The sequence below is a fragment of the Xenopus tropicalis genome, chromosome 7, assembly GCF_000004195.4.
Source record: "Xenopus tropicalis strain Nigerian chromosome 7, UCB_Xtro_10.0, whole genome shotgun sequence".
In the NCBI taxonomy this organism is placed as follows: Eukaryota; Metazoa; Chordata; class Amphibia; order Anura; family Pipidae; genus Xenopus; species Xenopus tropicalis.
Window position 1 is genome coordinate 1,190,586 of NC_030683.2, and position 23,480 is coordinate 1,214,065.

At 45.4% G+C, this 23,480-nt stretch overlaps 1 protein-coding gene across 1 annotated transcript in view; it reads left to right on the plus strand.

The window, feature by feature from the left end:
* LOC100495827 (alpha-2-macroglobulin) overlaps positions 1–23,480 on the plus strand; it is a 52,103-nt gene that overhangs the window by 28,441 nt on the left and 182 nt on the right. The window contains exons 22-36 of the mRNA XM_018090079.2: positions 2,516–2,637; positions 4,356–4,416; positions 5,249–5,332; positions 5,609–5,785; positions 8,919–9,000; positions 10,467–10,626; positions 10,710–10,787; positions 11,082–11,244; positions 13,047–13,255; positions 14,429–14,638; positions 15,185–15,309; positions 16,668–16,758; positions 21,371–21,439; positions 21,536–21,638; positions 23,032–23,073. Of these exons, the coding sequence (XP_017945568.2) occupies positions 2,516–2,637; positions 4,356–4,416; positions 5,249–5,332; positions 5,609–5,785; positions 8,919–9,000; positions 10,467–10,626; positions 10,710–10,787; positions 11,082–11,244; positions 13,047–13,255; positions 14,429–14,638; positions 15,185–15,309; positions 16,668–16,758; positions 21,371–21,439; positions 21,536–21,638; positions 23,032–23,073 (1,776 nt within the window). The remainder of the gene's footprint in view (positions 1–2,515; positions 2,638–4,355; positions 4,417–5,248; positions 5,333–5,608; positions 5,786–8,918; positions 9,001–10,466; positions 10,627–10,709; positions 10,788–11,081; positions 11,245–13,046; positions 13,256–14,428; positions 14,639–15,184; positions 15,310–16,667; positions 16,759–21,370; positions 21,440–21,535; positions 21,639–23,031; positions 23,074–23,480) is intronic.

Consider the following 23,480-nt stretch of genomic DNA (forward strand, 5'->3'; position numbering starts at 1 on the left):
ATATGGCTCAGGGGCTCACACACACATATATATTGAACCTTAAAGCCTCCAACTTGGGTGAGATATGGCTCAGGGGCTCACACACACATATATAGAACCTTAAAGCCTCCAACTTGGGCGAGATATGGCTCAGGGGCTCACACACACATATATAGAACCTTAAAGCCTCCAACCTGGGTGAGATATGGCTCAGGGGTTCTCACACACACATATATAGAACCTTAAAGGAGACATATTGGATAAATGGGAAAACCCTAGTTTTGTAGGCAATTATGAATAATATCCGGTGCTGGTTTCCCTTTGGGCTAAACATTAATCCTATCTGTAACAATGGCCCCTTTATTGGAGCTCCCATCATTTGGCTGTCTGTGTTTCAAATGAGGGGTGGGCGTGTCCTAACGGTCCCTGCCAGAAGCACAGTAGGAGGGGGAGAGCCAATCACAGCCCTGCAGTCACACAAGCACAGACAGGCTTCAGTTCCCTATCAGGTCAGCCTAGCTGCTGATTGGTTCCTATCCTACAGTGCAGGGTACGGAGGGCCGCCGGCTCCCCAGCTCATCCAGAGAATTCAGCCAGCAGGAAGTGGAACAGATGGGCGGGGCTAGTGGGGTTTTGTGCAAATTTCTCAATAAATCAGTCCAATACACAACTTTTTTAGCACAATCCTTCTATATCTAGGGGAGTATAATTCCCTGGTACATTGTTAATTTTTATAGGATATGTCTCCTTTAAAGCCTCCAACTTGGGTGAGATATGGCTCAGGGGTTCTCACACACACATATATAGAACCTTAAAGCCTCCAACTTGGGCGAGATATGGCTCAGGGGCTCACACACACACATATATAGAACCTTAAAGCCTCCAACTTGGGCGAGATATGGCTCAGGGGCTCACACACACATATATAGAACCTTAAAGCCTCCAACTTGGGTGAGATATGGCTCAGGGGTTCTCACACACACATATATAGAACCTTAAAGCCTCCAACCTGGGTGAGATATGGCTCAGGGGTTCTCACACACACATATATAGAATCTTAAAGCCTCCAACTTGGGTGAGACATGGCTCAGGGGCTCTCACACACACATATATATAGAACCTTAAAGCCTCCAACTTGGGTGAGATATGGCTCAGGGACTCACACACATATATATAGAACCTTAAAGCCTCCAACTTGGGTGAGATATGGCTCAGGGACTCACACACATATATATAGAACCTTAAAGCCTCCAACTTGGGCGAGATATGGCTCAGGGGCTCACACACACATATATATTGAACCTTAAAGCCTCCAACTTGGGTGAGATATGGCTCAGGGGCTCACACACACATATATAGAACCTTAAAGCCTCCAACTTGGGCGAGATATGGCTCAGGGGCTCACACACACATATATAGAACCTTAAAGCCTCCAACCTGGGTGAGATATGGCTCAGGGGTTCTCACACACACATATATAGAACCTTAAAGCCTCCAACTTGGGCGAGATATGGCTCAGGGGCTCACACACACATATATAGAACCTTAAGCCTCCAACTTGGGCGAGATATGGCTCAGGGGCTCACACACACATATATAGAACCTTAAAGCCTCCAACCTGGGTGAGATATGGCTCAGGGGTTCTCACACACACATATATAGAACCTTAAAGCCTCCAACTTGGGCGAGATATGGCTCAGGGGCTCACACACACACATATATAGAACCTTAAAGCCTCCAACTTGGGTGAGATATGGCTCAGGGGCTCACACACACATATATAGAACCTTAAAGCCTCCAACTTGGGTGAGATATGGCTCAGGGGTTCTCACACACACATATATAGAACCTTAAAGCCTCCAACCTGGGTGAGATATGGCTCAGGGGTTCTCACACACACATATATAGAATCTTAAAGCCTCCAACTTGGGTGAGACATGGCTCAGGGGCTCACACACACATATATAGAACCTTAAAGCCTCCAACTTGGGTGAGATATGGCTCAGGGGCTCTCACACACACACATATATAGAACCTTAAAGCCTCCAACTTGGGTGAGACATGGCTCAGGAGCTCTCACACGTGTAGAAAAACTACACACAAGTACATGCCTCCCATATGCGACTGGATTACAGATTATAGATAGATACAAAATGTCTTTTGTAAATGCGAAGATACAAAGCCAGTGAAATTCACCAGGATCATTGGAGGACTTGATGCTCTAGGCCTGAGACTGAAGTAGATTTATTGTGCTGCCACCAAACAGGCAGGCGTGAAACTCGGGGCTCATTACTGGCGCAGTCATTTGGATACATATTTGAGTCCAAGCATCCTCCTGCCCTTCTCATGGTAACCAACACCTTTATTCTGCCTTTTCTTATGAATGGAGCTCAAGTCTATTCAATCTGAGGGACCCTGGAGCTACCACCACCTTGGCAACATACAGATGTAACTAATGAAACTCGGATTCTAAGTCAAATATGTACTAAGTACCATAGCACTATGTAACTGCTCGTGTGTCTGTCCCACCCCCCAGGAGAGGTGAACGTCACGGTGAGGACGGAGGCTCTGAACACTCAGGACATGTGCAATAATGAGATCCCTATTGTGCCCAAGGAGGGTCACTCCAACACTGTGACTAAGCCACTGCTGGTGCAGGTACGTCTCAGGGGAACCCTCATCACCAAATGGGGTTCAGCCCCCGCTAAATAATCTCTGGCTTCTTGGTAGGCAGTGGTCCAAATTGTATTGGACTTTCTATTACTCAGCTTAGTAGCATGTGTTGAAAGTGATACTAACACACTGATCAGTGCACATCCTCACAAACCATGTTTATATTGAGATATACAGTAAATCATAGAATTGCAAAGTCACCATAGAAGTGTAGCCCACTTTAGTGACAGTGCTGCTACTCGCTGTGCTGTTGGCGCTAACAGGAGCCCCGAGCCCCCCGCTTACTTGGGGGAACTGGTGTTACTTTACTTAATGGCCTGCCTCCACCCAGGGTAGGTATAGGTGAAACTATAACTCCCCTCCCTGGGAACTTGATACTGTACTGTAATCCTTGGTCAGGGACTCCCTGCAACTCCCGGTACCTTGCCCTCCCTTGGGGTATTTGCTTACCAGCCAGCAGGGGATCCCTTGGTAGGAAAGAGTCAGACACACGTGGGTATAGTGAACCAGATGGATCTCTTTATTCAGGGCAGACCTCTCCAGGAGTGGAATACATTCATCAGGGCACCGTCTCCTTTACTCCCTCTTAGAGAACCTCTCCCCTGTTGGGTTACCCATGGTACTTCCGCCAAGTGATCCTATCTAGGTGCTCCCCCGGTACTCTCGCCAGAAGACCCTCTCTTATGGCTCTCCCCGGTACTCTCGCCAGGCTGACCCACCACAAGGACTCACCCCGGTACTCTCGCCTGAGCACCCTCTGATTAGGAATCTCCCTCTAGCAGTGGTTTACTCCACCTGACTAGACACTGTGGGCCCTGATCTCCAGCTGATGGATTGATGGGGGGTCTTAACCCCTTTATCACTCCTGGAGGGGCTATGTCTGCCCTTTCTAACTTAATTGCCTACATGTCACTCCTAGAGAGACCTATTATAGAAACTCCTAAGCTAGAACTCCTCTTCACAAAGGGGTGGTTTCAGGACTAAAACCCTGCTGAACATGGGAGTCATCCCCTTTTATATCCCAACACCCCCCCCAGTGGCTGCTGTCTGAACTGCAGGGATATATCTAGGACCACCTTTAGGTGTCTAAATGTGAACCCACCTAAGAGGCCCAAATCTGGGGATCCCTACACTACATTAAAGCATTAAAGAACACCCCATACGGTGGCCTAACTATTTATCACTGGTCATCATTTTCCTAGGCTGGCACCTTCCTGCCTGGTTCCAGTGTTTGCCAGATCAGCAGCACTTCCATAGAAACCATATTATATTTAGCCTTGGAGTGCTCCCATCACCCACTGGTATAATTGTATTTGAGCAGTTATTCTGCAGAAAGATACAACATATTCTCACGTGGTTGCAGCACCACCAAACCCTCCATTTAAAGTGGCTACAACCACATAAAAGGTTGGTCTAACTCTAAATACAACCTGACGCCAAAATCCGCTTTATTAAATTTCTCAGAAGACTCAACGCAAGTGTCTCGCCTACTTCAACCTAAATTTGGGAACATTTCCTACTCCATAAATTATTTCAATCTTATTTTAGCAGCAGCAAAGAGGATTATTTTTAAGAAATGGATAGATCCAAATAGGCAACGCTAGACAGACAGACAGACAGATGATAGAATAGTGTATGTGTAGATTATAATAGACGTGGGGTCATTTTATTCATTGCTAATGCCTTCATCTGATTTATATCAGCCAGGGGGAATTCTAGTAGAAAAGTCTCACAACTCTCTGATCTGCAGACAAAATGCAAAAGGTAAGATGTGGTTGGGCTACGGAGGGTTAGAAATATCTTAACAACCTGTTGAATTGACTTTTCTTCAAGTTTACTTGTCTATACATGGGCAGATTTGGCATGGCAGCTCAGTCAAATTCAGTCAAACCACTCCACCATCTGAGTATGCGGGGCAACTGGGTAGGTGGGAGGCGTTCATTCTGACCGTCCTGCAAACAGAAATTTGCCCAGGTCTCTTTCAAACCTCACAACTTTGTACCATTTGACTGTTTCAGAGGGCAAACCATATAATATTGAACAGTTTCTTTTACGTTGACTTTTGTATATACCTTCAAGGCGTCGCTATTGTGCTTAGCAACTTTCATTCTTGAGCCTAAATAGATTTAATTCTGAAATTGAAATTTTCATAAGAAAATGTACTTAAATGTAAAGTCTCGAGCAGAAACTTGGAATATAATTTTTTTGTAGAACAATAAACTAAACTGTCAACCAAAAACAGGATTCTCTTGCCAGATGATTAAATACTAACCTGATCTGACCATCCAATTGTTGAGCCAAACCAGGCAAAATCATAAGCCATACCCAATGGTGACTTAAGCCCAACGCCTCATACCCTAGACTGCATCCATTGCCAACTGGGCCAGTTAGATTTTCCAACCTGTCCAATATCCAAACAAGCCTTAATCAAATACATTAAGAGTGGTCAATGTCTGTCTTTCCATTAGCTTGTTTTCGACCATCATCCCCAAGTACTCAAGGCAAAGTCATGTTCAGGACTTTTGATGTGCCAAACTGAACCACATATAAGCAGCGCATTGTGTAGACTTGAGAGTTCTGTTTTCTTCTGTTCTAGCCCATTCTAAAAAAGAGGAGATATCCCTGAAAGTTCCTGAAAATATTCTGAAGGGTTCGGAGAGAGCTTATATAACAGTGCTGGGTAAGGAGAACCTTGTTTTATTTCTTCTTAAGTCTAAAAGTCTACAGGCACTTAAAGCACTGGCAAATATTTAGACTCTCGTATTTAGTTGGCGTAACTTCCCTTGGGCACTGTCTGTGCCTGGGGATCAACTTTTAAAGGCAAAGGGAATTGATATGTGGATACGGAAATGCCCCCTGTCTTTAGAGATTTCAATAGGGTTTTAGATATTGATATAAATATATACACTCAAGTGTATTTCCACATCTCTGCTCCATTCTACATTATTTTCTGCAGGAGACTTGATGGGAACAGCCATGCAGAACCTGGACCGTCTACTGGCCATGCCATTTGGAAATGGAGAGCAGAAAATGATTCTTTTTGCCCCCAGTATCTACATTCTACAGTATCTGGAAAACACTCACCAACTGAGCCCTGAGATCCAAAGCAAAGCCAAAAGATTGCTTACGAATGGTGAGATGTTCTAATTTCAGTTTTTGTTGAAAGGCTTTATTTTTGTTCCTTGGTTTTTATAAAACTGAGTAACCATTTACTACTATAATATGACTAAAGGAAATATATACAGATAAAGTACCCCTGAAAAGGGCATTTGCTGAGGCAAGGAGATTTCACCCATATCAAAGCTCTTTACTGTAAAGCCAATCAGATTAGGAAATTCCCTTCCAAGGAAAGTGGACATGAGTGATTGTTTCATTGGTAAATAGATGGATATCAAGTATAAAGGGCATTTGTTATTTTGACAAATGTCCCTCTCCCATCTGTGGCCAACATTCTCTCGCTCATCGCAGCCCTCCGGCAAAAGTCTGATCTCGGCAAACTGTTGGCCAGTCACCGCCCTAGAAGATATAAAAAGGGCTTGCTAGATCTAGATTGTTTCTAGAATAACTAAACAGGTGTACCACATGTACACCCTACGGCATCTACTAGAAGACATAGAAAATAGGAGATGCAGGAATAATCTACACATACATGGCAACCCAAAAGAGACCTTGAGCTCCAGCAAAAAAAGTCAACTCTAGAGCAAGACAAGACTATTCCAGTTATCACTGATCACTTGCATAGAGTAGTGGGAGGCAGAACCGACAGGCCATGAAACGTTCTCTGCTGATTTCATAGTTTTGATACCAAAGAGCAGATCTTCCGTCAAGCTTGTGAGAGCAAAGCTGTTAAACTTGAGGCTGCCCATCTCGTATAAATGGGCTTTTCCACTCGCCCTACTAGCCTTTAAAAATGGCAAGACATATGCTCTATGAGAACCATGGAAGCCCCAACCTTCTTTGAGCACCTAGGTACACCACGAGTGGATCTACAAGAGGGAAGGAGGAGCCATTCTTAAAAAACTGAACTGGAGCCTCTTCTTTCTACCCTCAAGACATGAGAAGTTATAATCCTTACTCCTCTTTCTTGTTCTCCCACCCTTCCTCCCTGTCACCCACTGAGTTCAACACGACGAGGATCTCTCTGCATCTTCTGCCCATTACACAGCTAACTAACCCTCTTTAAAAACACGTCGTCCTTAAGACCAAATTTCCACTATGCTAACTTATGTTTCCTAGATATTCTTATCCCACATTTCTATAATTCTATTTCCCCTGGAGAATATACAAGGACTATTCCATGGGCCTTTATGTTAACTGGCAGACTAAAACCATGACAGATAGGGACATTACCAACCAAGTTGCTGCCTTCTTCCTACACCAACCAGACCAAATATTATCTGCAGAGAGACTCGGTTTCCACATTGCATTAATTACCTGACTACCAGGGCCAGAACTAGGGGTAGGCAGAAGAGGCACCTGCCTAGTGCGCACCGCATCACCCCCCTTCAGTGGCCCAGTAACCCCCATGTGCATTCATAAGTGCGTTGATAAGTGCGCGCCCACACAGGAGAGGGGGCCGGCCAATTTCACCTCAGACAGCTCAATTAAATGACTACCAATTTATGAGCTGTGCCCACAGATGTTGTGCATAATCTACCACCCAATACCCTTAATCAATACAGACATGAAACTCCTGGCAAACTGTTTTGGGTCAAAAAAAAGAGATCGTTAATTTCATGCTTCTCTCAACCGTCATAGAAAAAGCTTTCAACAGAGTTAACTGGACATATATGTTTACCTGCCTTGAGTGCTTGATCTGTTAATGTGGATCTTCTCTACCAACCCAGTCTCCTGTGCCACCGTAATGTTTGATTACTTCTCATTACTCAGTGGTACAAGCCCGGGGTGTCCCTACCCTATTCCTTCTCACTCTAGAACTTTTACTATCAGACTAACCGACAATTTCCCATAAAAGTGGGCCTCAGATTCTCGAACTTATCTTGGGATCCAAATGACAAAAGATGACCCAGACTGGCCAATTATTAATTTGCCCAACTGTTATACTTATTATCAAGCTTCTGTCCTTAATAGAATGAATGAGGAGTAAAAAACACGGGCACAGCAATCCACATACTCATACCCTCTGCACTTACCGTGGATAGACCAAGCCCACAGACACTTTTGATTTTAGGACCTCCTTGTTCATCTGGGATAAATCTTGCCTTAAATTCAAACTCAAACACCCCCTTCCCCACTGTTGCCCCTTATCAACATCCACACTTTCCCAACAGGTCTAAATGTGAACTATTTCTCGAAATGGCTCATAGAATGTAAACTCCAGATGAACCATATCTTAGACAAGGGAAACCCAATAGGGAAGGTCCGACTGCACCTGGGGAAGCCACAAACCCAAGTAGATCCAATTTCTCATGTTTTCCATGACTCTACGATGCAAAATGACTTCAAACTTTATGAACTACTAAGCCCACAAACCTCCACCTCTGATATTTCCTTCATCAAGGCTTAACGCTCACATACAAACACACCAGTGGCCGGTGTTAGAGATACAATAGAGATCTAGGAACTATGCTTCATACCTTCTAGGACTGCCCATTGATCAAGCCTTTAATGGGAGGAAATATGCTTCATATCATAACTAATGGGAGTAGATCCATGCATGTGTGTTATTATTCCGCATAGTACTTTATTAGCTAAATGCAACTAAGATACAGATACCAGCATGATGGTTGCTCTTACTGTGTTTTCTTAAGTTGCCTTGATCCCATGGATATCTCTGTTACATGTCAAACACAACGGTGAGTTTAAGCCAGCAATGTGCGAGGAATTGGGGGCCTCACAAGTGCACCCTGAAAAGGCCGGCACTCTGGCCGTTGATTGGGCAACACCTTAGGGTTCATTTATTCACTAAACTGCAGTTGTGGTAGCATGAAAAATGGTTATTGCTACAGGGTCTTAATCCGCTCTTTGCACTTCTATATAGTTGCACTCAGTGCCACCTCCCAACGGAGCACAAGTATTGACACAGGGGAACCCTTGAACTACTGCCACCTTGAATGGGTGCATAACACATTGACCACCCTACTGTGCATGTACAAACCCAAGCAGGGGGCGACTCACCCAGTAAATTTGATTTTCTTTGTCCTTTGAGCTCATAGGATCTAATTTTTAGAAGATGAGGTACTGGTTCAGTCGCTATAATATAGATGTGTATTATGGGATGTTTGATATTGTGTCCTCTTCTGCAGGGTACCAAATACAACTGACATACAAACATTATGATGGATCCTACATTCTATTTAGGTCACGGAACCCAAAGGGAAACTCATGGTGAGTAATTACCGTATAATTATTTGTGAGGGATTTTACCCCTATATATAACAAAAGGCACTAAGTTTGCCCAGGAGTAGTAACCCACAGCAACCAATGGAATATTGGCTTTTAAACAGGTGACCTGGAAATTCTACCTCGTGATTAAAACAGTAGACAAAATGTATATTCAGCACAAGCCCTATTTGATGCACTTACATTGAACAAGAGGGGATACTGCCCCCCCCAGTGTAACCAATCCCAACTGGGCCAGCCTTTCCCCATAACTGAGCCCATTCCCTTTATCAGCTTAGTCGCTCTTCCCTGTACTTTCTCTATTTCATTACTGCCCCCCCCCCTTATATATTTATATATAGTGACCCCCCCCCCTTAACTGCCCCCCCCCCAGTGTAACCAATCCCAACTGGGCCAGCCTTTCCCCATAACTGAGCCCATTCCCTTTATCAGCTTAGTCGCTCTTCCCTGTACTTTCTCTATTTCATTACTGCCCCCCTTATATATTTATATATAGTGACCCCCCCCCCTTAACTGCCCCCCCCCCCAGTGTAACCAATCCCAACTGGGCCAGCCTTTCCCCATAACTGAGCCCATTCCCTTTATCAGCTTAGTCGCTCTTCCCTGTACTTTCTCTATTTCATTACTGCCCCCCCTTATATATTTATATATAGTGACCCCCCCCCTTAACTGCCCCCCGCAGTGTAACCAATCCCAACTGGGCCAGCCTTTCCCCATTACTGAGCCCATTCCCTTTATCAGCTTAGTCGCTCTTCCCTGTACTTTCTCTATTTCATTACTGCCCCCCCTTATATATTTATATATAGTGACCCCCCCTTAACTGCCCCTTCCCCCAGTGTAACCAATCCCAACTGGGCCAGCCTTTCCCCATAACTGAGCCCATTCCCTTTATCAGCTTAGTCGCTCTTCCCTGTACTTTCTCTATTCATTACTGCCCCCCCTTATATATTTATATATAGTGACCCCCCCTTAACTGCCCCCGCCCCCCAGTGTAACCAATCCCAACTGGGCCAGCCTTTCCCCATAACTGAGCCCATTCCCTTTATCAGCTTAGTCGCTCTTCCCTGTACTTTCTCTATTTCATTACTGCCCCCCCTTATATATTTATATATAGTGACCCCCCTTAACTGCCCCTTCCCCAGTGTAACCAATCCCAACTGGGCCAGCCTTTCCCATAACTGAGCCCATTCCCTTTATCAGCTTAGTCGCTCTTCCCTGTACTTTCTCTATTTCATTACTGCCCCCCCTTATATATTTATATATAGTGCCCCCCCCTTAACTGCCCCTTCCCCAGTGTAACCAATCCCAACTGGGCCAGCCTTTCCCCATAACTGAGCCCATACCCTTTACCAGCTTAGTTGCCGTTTTCGGGACCCTCTGTAAGCCAATCATATCCCCGTTTGAGCACCGGAGAGCAGAGCTGGTACCTGAGTTCTCTCCCCCCCGTGTAGGCTGACTGCGTATGTAACAAAGTCGTACAACAAGGCTCGTCCCTACATCTCCATAGATGAAGCTCACATTGGCCAATCTGTCTCGTGGCTATCGTATTATAAAAGAAAAACAGGCAACTATTTCCGAAGGGTGGGAAAACGCTTCAATAATGCTCTGAAGGTATGGTACATTATTAGCTCCTGTGACCCTAATGAGACATTCCCTCAGCAGAAGAACTTAGATAATCACTTTTTGTCCTATAGGGGGGAATGCATGATGATGAACTATCACTCTCTGCTTACATCACCATAGCTCTAATGGACGCCGGTCTGCCGAAAACGGTGAGCACAATGGTGTTGTGTAAGTATGAATGTGCTAATAATGACAGGAGCTCATCACTGTAGGGATAAATGTGTAGTGACTCCATAGCCGGGGTGTTATTAATATACTAATATAATATACAAACCAAAGAACTACAGGCTGAGAAGCTGCCCCACTGCCCTATTGGCCAAGTCACTGCCAACATGAATGAATTATCTAGGAAATAGGACACTGTAACATAAACACTGCTTACAATTCAGTTACAACTTTAAAAGCATTAATCAGAATCTCTTTGACCCTGTCTCTTTCTGTAGGACACTCTACTTAGTCACGCTCTGTACTGTCTCAGGGAGGCTGCCGAGAACGTGAGCAGTGCCTACACCCAGGCTCTACTGGCCTACACCTTCACTCTGAGCGGAGATAATAAACTCAGGGAGATGCTGCTGGCTAAACTGGAGGAGAAGGCCATAAGGAAAGGTATGGGATTGAGTGTACGTATGTTATCTTATTGCACATGTTCCTCCATGTTATGGTTGGGTGCAGGTCCAACTGGGGAAGTGCGCTCTTCCTCTACTCCCAAAGCGCGCTCTTCCTCTGCTCCCAAAGTGCTCTCTTCCTCTGCTCCCAAAGTGCTCTCTTCCTCTGCTCCCAAAGTGCTCTCTTCCTCTGCTCCCAAAGTGCTCTCTTCCTCTGCTCCCAAAGTGCTCTCTTCCTCTGCTCCCAAAGTGCTCTCTTCCTCTGCTCCCAAAGTGCTCTCTTCCTCTGCTCCCAAAGTGCGCTCTTCCTCTGCTCCCAAAGTGCGCTCTTCCTCTGCTCCCAAAGTGCTCTCTTCCTCTGCTCCCAAAGTGCTCTCTTCCTCTGCTCCCAAAGTGCTCTCTTCCTCTGCTCCCAAAGTGCTCTCTTCCTCTGCTCCCAAAGTGCTCTCTTCCTCTGCTCCCAAAGTGCGCTCTTCCTCTGCTCCCAAAGTGCGCTCTTCCTCTGCTCCCAAAGCGCGCTCTTCCTCTGCTCCCAAAGCGCTCTCTTCCTCTGCTCCCAAAGTGCTCTCTTCCTCTGCTCCCAAAGTGCGCTCTTCCTCTGCTCCAAAAGTGCTCTCTTCCTCTGCTCCCAAGTGGCGCTCTTCCTCTGCTCCCAAGTGCTCTCTTCCTCTGCTCCCAAAGTGCTCTCTTCCTCTGCTCCCAAAGTGCTCTCTTCCTCTGCTCCCAACGTGCTCTCTTCCTCTGCTCCCAAAGTGCTCTCTTCCTCTGCTCCCAAAGTGCTCTCTTCCTCTGCTCCCAACGTGCGCTCTTCCTCTGCTCCCAAAGTGCTCTCTTCCTCTGCTCCCAAAGTGCTCTCTTCCTCTGCTCCCAAAGTGCGCTCTTCCTCTGCTCCCAACGTGCGCTCTTCCTCTGCTCCCAAAGTGCTCTCTTCCTCTGCTCCCAAAGTGCTCTCTTCCTCTGCTCCCAAAGTGCGCTCTTCCTCTGCTCCCAAAGTGCGCTCTTCCTCTGCTCCCAAAGTGCTCTCTTCCTCTGCTCCCAAAGTGCTCTCTTCCTCTGCTCCCAAAGTGCTCTCTTTCTCTGCTCCCAAAGTTTCACTGTCTTGGAAGCAAAGAACTTTTTTGCTAGTATAACTTTGTTTTCCACCTTCTGGCTGTAATTAGTTAGGTCATGTCTGTCCAGCTAGAGGTCCGAGGGCTGAACGTGTCCTTCCAAGGAAATATTATGGCCCCCTGGCTTGCCCAAGCTTTCCATTCAACTCTTTGTATGACATTATTGTTCTACATTAATTTGGCCACTAAACACATAAATAGAGGACAACAGTTCCACATCATAGAAGAACTTGGAAAGCAATCACTATGTTACAGAGAATAGGTTTAACAACTGAATGATATTCCCAGGGCATAGTCAGGGACAAGATATAACAGATGGATAATATGGTCTGTATTTCAGTCACTGGTGGGATAAGGTGATGAAACTGTGAGCACAAAGTGCCTATTTGACTATTCTTATTATATTTCATAGTTTAGTCATTATTCATTTTTTATCAAGCATTTTTCTTCTTTTACATTTAAAATTGTACTAACCACCAAAACTAACTAGTTATGCACTGTAACGATGTATCTAGACTTCTGGTTCAGACGACTCCCCGTGTCACTCAAACAGATCACTCTCACTCCTTTATCCACTGGAAAGAATGCTATTTTGGGGCCTTTTGATGTTCCCTCCACTCTATGAAGTGGACACAGAAATAACAATTGATGTTAATAGCAGTAAAGAAACAATCATTATTCTTTGTATCCCTAGATGGACAGTTACACTGGGAGCAGATACCTGCCTCCGAGGCCTTCAACCTCTCATCCTGGCACCGCACTCCCTCGGCCGAGGTGGAGTTAGCCTCCTATGTGCTGCTGGCTCTTCCCTCACAAACTAAGAAGGACCAGAGAAAAGCTTCTGAGATAGTCAACTGGCTGAGCAAGCAGCAAAATCCATATGGGGGGTTCTACTCTACTCAGGTAACTGGAAGGAAGACAATATAAGGGAGTCAAGTATTGTAGGGACTGTGATAGTGCCCTGGACCTCCAGCAAGGGTGGCAAATAAAACCAGTGGTAATTATTAGGCTGGCACTATTCCTGACCCCCAGAGGTAGAAGATTTGAAGCAGTTGTTCACTTTAAAAGAGTTCATTTTCATTTACATACATATTAGTAGAAAATCACAAGGAAAGTAGTTGTTGGCATTCCGATAACCCCAAAAAAGTAAAAAATATAGTTTATTTAATCCTATTGGCTACTTTGCCTTTAAATACTGCGTTTGTTGTAAATGAAATCTAGCCTATGATTAAGTACCCTATTGGTACGAAACGCGTAAAGCTTCTCTTTGTTTTTTATATGGATTAAATAAACTATATTTTTTACTATCGGAGTGCCTGCCAACAACTACTTTCCTTGTGATTTTCTCCATGATGGCTCCCTAAGCTGAAGGTCTGGGGCATGAGCACCCGGACCCACCTAAACAAAGGGTAAGAATTCTACATTCATTGCCTAAATGCTGGGATAACCCTGTTTTGATGTTATGGAATCATATTAGTAGCCTGACGCATTTTATACCTCCAAAGGGCACGGAATCATAGGCTAAATCCAATGAGTTCACCTTGCTATATGTAATGGAACGTAGTCCAGTCATACAGGGGGGGCATCGCATTACAATCTCATACTTATTTATAGGTGGATATCTAAGTATACAAAAAGCTATATTATGACACCCATAGCTACATGTATTATACATAAGATGATATGTCAAATTCTAAATTTAAACCATTAGCTTCTCTAATGTCTAAATAGAAGACCCATCTGGCTTCTCTTTCTAATAAGTCAGAGGGTCTATGGCCTCCTCTTGAGCCAGGAGCTACTTTGCCAAAGCCTAGAACATGTAGATATGAGGGGGATCCATTATTACAGTTCACAAAAAGTCTAACTACCGATGTTTGGCATTTCTTTTAGTAATGTTCAAAATATGGGCCAGATGCAGTTCAGTGAGAGAAAGATTTATCATGTGAAAACTCATGGGCAAGATTCAATTTGAGATGCAATTTAATTAGAAAAGCTCGAAGTTTAGCGTCTGAAAACTCTATTGTGATGTATCTGGATATATGTGAGCTTGCTATTCCCTTCTCCTTCATCTCACAGGACACGGTTGTAGCGCTACAGGCCCTTGCTAAGTATGCCGAGGCCACATTCACTGACAAGGGAGATGTCACAGTCACTTCCAAGATTGGGTTCCATCAACAGTTCCATGTGGATCAGACTAACCGGCTCCTGCTACAGAAAGCCTCACTGCCAGATATCCCTGGGGAGTACTCTCTGTCAGCCACTGGGAGCGGCTGTGTCTATGTACAGGTGAGGGGACACTCACTCTCTTACTCTTCCTCAATCTGCTTGTAAAGTTGGTACCCGGGACTGCCACCTTTTGCCCCTGGGACCAGTATAGGCCTTTGCTGAGAACAATAGTCATGACCACACGACCATGATGTGTTGAACCAAAACTAACTTTATTTCAAGTTTCTCAACATGCAGAACAGGACAGACTGGAGTAAACCAACCACACACACACACAGAATTTCCTCTCAATCCCTATCTGGTGAACAATCACCACTGGAGCTCTACTCCAACCACTCCTGGTGTCCTTACTAGCTAACACGTCTAGCTCTTGTTCCTAGAACGATCTAGTTATCGCCTTCTGCCGCTTTGTCTACCCTAGTGAGGTACGGGTGGCTCAGTTTTCAGGAGCTTTTACATGCTCCTGCCAGGGACTTTCTCCCTGCAAGCAAACCATATTAGTTGGTGCCGATTAGTGGCCTAACTAAGTATAGTCTAACTACTTACACCTCCTTACATGCTAGATTCACCATCTGGGTCTGTCAATCCCTTGTTCTCATCCCACAGACTGTCCTGAGATACAACATTCCCCCACCTAGAAGTAATGCCACCTTCTCAGTACGAGTGGAGACCCAACCAAAGCAATGTCCCCAGGAGCCAATGAAACAGATGCGCATAGACATTTACATTCAGTGAGTATTCTCTTTTATTCCAATATATTCCCCCATTGTGTCTCTCTACTGCTCTAATACAGAAGCTCACGCATTGTCTCCTCTTCTCTTATTGTCTGACTTATGGGCAACTACTGACTCTTTGCCTCTACTTTTCCAGTAAGATACATATGCGACATGATATACTGCTGCACAGCTGGTGTAATTAGACACATACACACCCTGTGATCTAATTCTTCTTACATTGCATATTAATAGTGATGGGCGAAATGTTTCGCCAGGCATGGATTCATGGCAAATTTCCGCGTTTTGCCATTGGCGGATTGTTTCGCGAAATGGATGAAAAAATTTGCAGCAGAAAAATTCGCAGCATGTCTGAAAATTGTCACCTGCGTAAAAAGAATAGTCGCGGGCGACAAAAGAATAGCCACGGGCGACAAAAGAATAGCCACGGGCGACAAAAGAATAGCCGTGGCCAACAAAACAATAGCCACGCGTCAAAAGAATAGCCGCGGTTGACAAAAGATTAGCCGCGGCCGACAAAAAAATAGCCGCGGGCGACAAAATAATAGCCACTCGACAAAAGAATAGCTGCGGCCGACAAAAAAATAGCTGCACAACAAAAGAATAGCTGTGGGCGAGAAAAGAATAGTCGCGGGCGTCAAAAGAATAGCTGCGGCCGAGAAAAGAATAGTCTAGGGTGTCAAAAGAATAGTCGCGGGTGTCAAAAGAATAGTTGCGGGTGTCAAAAGAATAGCCGCGTGACAAACGAATAGCCGTGGGTGACAAAAGAATAACTGCAGGCGACAAAAGAATAGCCACGTGACAAAAAAATAGCCTTGGGCGACAAAAGAATAGCTGTGGGTGACAAAAGAATAGCTGCAGGCGACAAAAGAATAGCCGTGGGTGACAAAAGAATAGCCGCAGGCGACAAAAGAATAGCTGCAGGCAACAAAAGAATAAACGCGCGACAAAAGAATAGCCGTGGGTGACAAAAGAATAGCCGCAGGCGACAAAAGAATAACCGCGCGACAAAAGAATAGCCGTGGGTGACAAAAGAATAGCCGCAGGCGACAAAAGAATAGCCGTAGGCGACAAAAGAATAACCGTGCGACAAAAGAATAGCCGTTTTGCAAATTTTTCGCCATCTTTTGTAGATTTGCGAATTTTCAAGTGAAGTGAAACGGGATAGATTCGCTCATCACTACTTATTGACACAATCAAGAAACATGTCAAGAAACCTCAGACTGCCCAAGATAGTTTTCTCTGGGGGTGTATTCCTAGGAATGAAGTCTGCATCGACTGTATATTCCCCTACAGTCCCTTCCCTTGGGCAGAGTCCCACAGCCACTGACTCTTCTGTGCTTCTCTTCCTGCAGATACACAGGGTCTCGGGGGGAATCCAACTTGGCTCTGGTTGAGGTCAAGATGCTCTCAGGCTTTTTCCCAGTGCGGAGCACAACGCATCAGGTAAGTAGTAAATATTCTGTAGAACGCGGGTTTATAGATAATAACTGACACTCAACAATGGGGTCCAGGAGTGCCAGCTTTGAAAGTAGCTGCAGTGAATTACCAGGAATACTGAGAATGATTGTATAATATAAGGATATTAGTCCCCATGGCATGATATGAGCCATGGAACGTCTAATATTCTATCATATTATGTGATACAAATGACATCATTAAAGGACATGTAAACCCTACATTTTCCTACCATGTATATAAGTTGGGCCCATATCCCCCACCCAAACCCCACCATTTGTACTGCATATATCCCCTCCGTTCGCCAGCACCATCACATTTTTCTGTGAATAAATAGCAGCTTTCACCCAGCGGCCATTTTCTCTTTGACATCATCAGTGATGTAAAGTTCATGTAATGAAAAATGCAGGCTTACACAGGCAGAACTTACTTTGATTAAAAGTCCCACTTGGATTGTGCCCTGAAATGGTTAAACTGAGCTCAGGAAAGGAGGAGTGCACAGCTAGAGCAGAGTTTGTATGGGAAGCAGCATTGCCCTCTCTTTATTGGCTGCTAGACTGGAGGGCGTGTCTGGTAACCTGAGTTAAGAGGAACTGAGCATGCTCAGTAGCTAACAGCCAAATTAAATTCCTAAGAGAGGAGGCCGAGTGGGTTAGAGGAGGAGAAAGAATCCCAAGTGATTGAGGGGGTGCTGCAGCCTAGATACCAGGGCTGTGGAGTCGGTAGATAAATTCTCCCACTCCGACTCCTCAGTTTCTGATACTTCCGACTCCGACTCCTCAGTTTCTGATACTTCCGACTCCGACTCCTCAGTTTCTGATACTTCCGACTCCGACTCCTCAGTTTCTGATACTTCCGACTCCGACTCCTCAGTTTCTGATACTTCCGACTCCGACTCCTCAGTTTCTGATACTTCCGACTCCGACTCCTCAGTTTCTGATACTTCCGACTCCGACTCCTCAGTTTCTGATACTTCCGACTCCGACTCCTCAGTTTCTGATACTTCCGACTCCCCTCAGTTTCTGATACTTCCGACTCCGACTCCTCAGTTTCTGATACTTCCGACTCCGACTCCTCAGTTTCTGATACTTCCGACTCCGACTCCTCAGTTTCTGATACTTCCGACTCCGACTCCTCAGTTTCTGATACTTCCGACTCCGACTCCTCAGTTTCTGATACTTCCGACTCCGACTCCTCAGTTTCTGATACTTCCGACTCCGACTCCTCAGTTTCTGATACTTCCGACTCCGACTCCTCAGTTTCTGATACTTCCGACTCCGACTCCTCAGTTTCTGATACTTCCGACTCCGACTCCTCAGTTTCTGATACTTCCGACTCCGACTCCTCAGTTTCTGATACTTCCGACTCCGACTCCTCAGTTTCTGATACTTCCGACTCCGACTCCTCAGTTTCTGTACTTCCGACTCCGACTCCTCAGTTTCTGATACTTCCGACTCCGACTCCTCAGTTTCTGATACTTCCAACTCCGACTCCTCAGTTTCTGATACTTCCGACTCCGACTCCTCAGTTTCTGATACTTCCGACTCCGACTCCTCAGTTTCTGATACTTCCGACTCTACGACTCCGACTCCTCAGTTTCTGATACTTCCGAGTTTCTTACGACTCCGACTCCTCAGTTTCTGATACTTCCGACTCCGACTCCTCAGTTTTCTGATACTTCCGACTCCGACTCCTCAGTTTCTGATACTTCCGACTCCGACTCCTCAGTTTCTGATACTTCCGACTCCGACTCGACTCCTCACTTCCTTCCCGACTCCGACTCCTCAGTTTCTGATACTTCCGACTCCGACTCCTTCAGTTTCTGATACTCCGACTCCGACTCCTCAGTTTCTGATACTTCCGACTTCCGACTCCGACTCCTCAGTTTCTGATACTTCCGACTCCGACTCCGACTCCTCAGTTTCTGATACTTCCGACTCCGACTCCTCAGTTTCTGATACTTCCGACTCCGACTCCTCAGTTTCTGATACTTCCGACTCTACGACTCCGACTCCTCAGTTTCTGATACTTCCGACTCCGACTCCTCAGTTTCTGATACTTCCAACTCCGACTCCTCAGTTTCTGATACTTCCGACTCCGACTCCTCAATTTCTGATACTTCTGACTCCACAACTCCGACTCCTCTGTTTCTGATACTTCCGACTCCGACTCCTCAGTTTCTGATACTTCCGACTCCTCAGTTTCTGATACTTCTGACTCCTCAGTTTCTGATACTTTCCGACTCCGACTCCTCAGTTTTCTGATACTTCCGACTCCGACTCCTCAGTTTCTGATACTTCCGACTCCGACTCCTCAGTTTCTGATACTTCCGACTCCTCAGTTTCTGATACTTCCGACTCCTCAGTTTCTGATACTTCCGACTCCGACTCCTCAGTTTCTGATACTTCCGACTCCACGACTCCGACTCCTCAGTTTCTGATACTTCCGACTCCACAACTCCGACTCCTCAGTTTCTGATACTTCCGACTCCGACTCCTCAGTTTCTGATACTTCCGACTCCTCAGTTTCTGATACTTCCGACTCCGACTCCTCAGTTTCTGATACTTCCGACTCCGACTCCACAACTCCGACTCCTCTGTTTCTGATACTTCCGACTCCGACTCCTCAGTTTCTGATACTTCCGACTGCCGACTCCTCAGTTTCTGATACTTCCGACTCCGACTCCTCAGTTTCTGATACTTCCGACTCCGACTCCTCAGTTTCTGATACTTCCGACTCCGACTCCTCAGTTTCTGATACTTCTGACTCCACAACTCCGACTCCTCAGTTTCTGATACTTCCGACTCCTCAGTTTCTGATACTTCCGACTCCGACTCCTCAGTTTCTGATACTTCTGACTCCGACTCCTCAGTTTCTGATACTTCCGACTCCGACTCCTCAGTTTCTGATACTCGACTCCGACTCCTCAGTTTCTGATACTTCCGACTCCGACTCCTCAGTTTCTGATACTTCCGACTCCTCAGTTTCTGATACTTCCGACTCCGACTCCTCAGTTTCTGATACTTCCGACTCCGACTCCTCAGTTTCTGATACTTCCGACTCTACGACTCCGACTCCTCAGTTTCTGATACTTCCGACTCCGACTCCTCAGTTTCTGATACTTCCGACTCCGACTCCTCAGTTTCTGATACTTCCGACTCCTCAGTTTCTGATACTTCCGACTCCGACTCCTCAGTTTCTGATACTTCCGACTCCGACTCCTCAGTTTCTGATACTTCCGACTCCGACTCCTCAGTTTCTGATACTTCCGACTCCGACTCCTCAGTTTCTGATACTTCCGACTCCGACTCCTCAGTTTCTGATACTTCCGACTCCGACTCCTCAGTTTCTTCCGACTACTCTCATTTTCTGATACTTCAACTCCGACTCCTCAGTTTCTGATACTTCCGACTCCGACTCCTCAGTTTCTGATACTTCCGACTCCGACTCCTCAGTTTCTGATACTCCGACTCCTCAGTTTCTGATACTTCCGACTCCGACTCCTCAGTTTCTGATACTTCCGACTCCGACTCCTCAGTTTCTGATACTTCCGACTCCGACTCCTCAGTTTCTGATACTTCCGACTCCGACTCCTCAGTTTCTGATACTTCCGACTCCGACTCCTCAGTTTCTGATACTTCTGACTCCACGACTCCGACTCCTCAGTTTCTGATACTTCCGACTCCGACTCCTCAGTTTCTGATACTTCCGACTCCTCAGTTTCTGATACTTCCGACTCCTCAGTTTCTGATACTTCCGACTCCGACTCCTCAGTTTCTGATACTTCCGCGACTCCGACTCCTCAGTTTCTGATACTTCCGACTCCGACTCCTCAGTTTCTGATGAGCTGACTTCCGACTCCTCAGTTTCTGATACTTCCGACTCCGACTCCTCAGTTTCTGATACTTCCGACTCCGACTCCTCAGTTTCTGATACTTCCGACTCCCTCAGTTTCTGATACTTCCGACTCCTCAGTTTCTGATACTTCCGACCTCGTCCGACTCCGACTCCTCAGTTTCTGATACTTCCGACTCCGACTCCTCAGTTTCTGATACTTCCGACTCCTCAGTTTCTGATACTTCCGACTCCTCAGTTTCTGATACTTCCGACTCCTCAGTTTCTGATACTTCCGACTCCGACTCCACGACTCCGACTCCTCAGTTTCTGATACTTCCGACTCCGACTCCTCTGTTTTTAATATGCTAATGTATTTTATACATACAGTCAGTGCAAAGCTTCATGGTCGCTCAACGTGTTCGTTGCACTGCGCGCATTGGGCTTTATTCTTATAGCAGAGAAGTAATTAATTATGACTGTTTGTGAATTGGGACATTTAAACTTGCTTTATTTATTTATTTTTATTCCCATTTAAATTTAGTAGGAGTCGGAGTCGGTTCATTTTTTGCCAACTCCGACTCCAGGTACCCAAAATTGCCTCCGACTCCGACTCCTCAACTCCGACTCCACAGCCCTGCTAGATACTGTTGCTATGGATCCCAGGCAGAATAGCGCTTTGTATGGACTGAGAGCCAGATATGTTTGGGGAAACTTTTGTATGTGTTTTGGACTTTGATCTCAGGTTTGGTTTTCTTTTTCACAGCTAGTGAGCAGCAATACGATAAAGCACAGTGAGACCCAAAATGATGTTCTGGCTTTATACCTGAATGAGGTGGGAACTTGAGTCTCTGATTTCTCAGCATCTTTCATTATATTTGTAGAGAAGATAGAACTGGGCTCTGAGGTTTCTCTCTCTCTCCCATACTAGTTAGGACATGATCCAGTTCATCTCTCATTCACGGTGGAACAAGACATTGAGGTGAAGAACCTAAAGCCGGCCATGGTCAAGGTCTATGATTATTATGAGCCAGGTAAGGGGCTTCTCTTTAGGTAGAAAATCCAGTGTGACTTGAGCCATTTTGGGCTAAATAATATCTTTCCTGCATTTTTTTTAAAAATGGACATTGTTTTAAGTAGATACGTTTACAAAATGTTTACTCCATATAAAAAAGATTGAAGTGATTAAGTTGCTCATTAGTGATGGGCGAAATGTTTCGCCAGGCATAGATTTGCGCCGAATTTCCGTGTTTCGCCATTGGCGGATTGTTTCATGAAAAAAATAGCCGCGGAAAAATTTGCTGCGTGTCCAAAAATTGTCGCCCACGTCAAAAGAATAGTCGTGGCTGACATAAGAATAGCCAATTCACAAATTTTTCGGCACAATATGTTTCCTCAATAAAATGACTTCCTTGGGGGCGAACTTCAGGGCACAGAAGCAAAACGTACTCCCCAACAGAACACACACTCCCTAGAGAAAGAGCCCACATAGTTGGCCTGATATATTTCTGACCATTAAAGGGTTTATTCGCCTTTGAGTTAACTTTCAGTATGATGTAGAGCAGGGGTCCCCAACCTTTTTAACCTACAAGCAACATTTAAGTATACTGTAAGAAGGTGGAGAAGGTGGAGGTGACCAAAAAAAGGCTGTAATTGGTTATTTTGTAGCCTCTATGTGGATTGGCAGACTACAGGGGGCTCTGTTTGGTAGAACCCATGGCCTTTATGCCTCCAAAACTTTCCTCCCAGTTAGAAATACAAGAATGAAGACCTGCTGTGAGGCCAACATCAAAGGGGTTAGTGAGCAACATGTTGCCCCCCAAGCTACTGGTTGGGGGTCCCTGATGTAGAGGGTCATATTTTGAGACAATTTGCAACTGGTCTTCAGTGACCCCCATCTGAAAGCTGCAAAGAGTTAGACGAAGAAGGGAAATAGTTCAAAACCTATAAAAAATAAATAATGAAGACCAATCGAAAAGTTGCTTACAATAGGCCATTTATAAAATAATGGGCAGAGTAACTTAATATTTAGCTCCCATACTTTGTTTTTTCATGCAAACGGTTGGCATTTCCACATCCCAAACCAGCGTCACATGACAGGAAGCATTATGGGTCGAAAGGGATTCGCATTGGCGCTGAGGATCGACCCAAGGCCTTTTGCCACTGGATCACTTGCCCAAGACCTGACATTGTTGCGCTAAAGGCTGATAATGAATCAGAATGGGTGGCTTACTATAATTATAGCCTGACCCTGATCAACGTAAACCTTAACTATATTCTAACTGTAGATATTAGAGTTTTAGGAGGATTGTAGGAGTATAACTACAACACTAACCATGTACTCATTTCTCACTATATTACCCATTGGGCGTGACTGGGGGACTGGGGGCTAAACTAATCCCTGCTCTGTTCTTATTCTGCTTCCAGCGGAACATGCAGTTACCGAGTACAACTCCCCCTGCAGCTCTGGTAAGAACCCGGTACTGATCCGATACACATACATGCTTCATACGTACCCCCCAACAGCTCAGCGCCCCTCTTGGCTATTCCATGATATCGGCCCATTTGGGCCAAATTTCATTTACTAAAAAAATCTTGTCACCTGATCCCACAGTCAAAGTTGGATCTCGTGAGGTTAACCATGTAGCGTTCCAGAATCCCTGATGATGTCACGGAAGGGTAGAGGCTTTCCACTGACATCATCAACATGGGGGCGGGACCTGCTGGAAAAAGCTGGACTTGCCACCCCCCCCACACCAGCAATCCCATTTTCTTACTCAAATCCCCCCAACCCATGGGTTAAGTTCTGGTATCAGATATACCCACACGTCACTAGCTCCTAGACTAGGAAAGACTTTGTTGCTAAATGAATACTG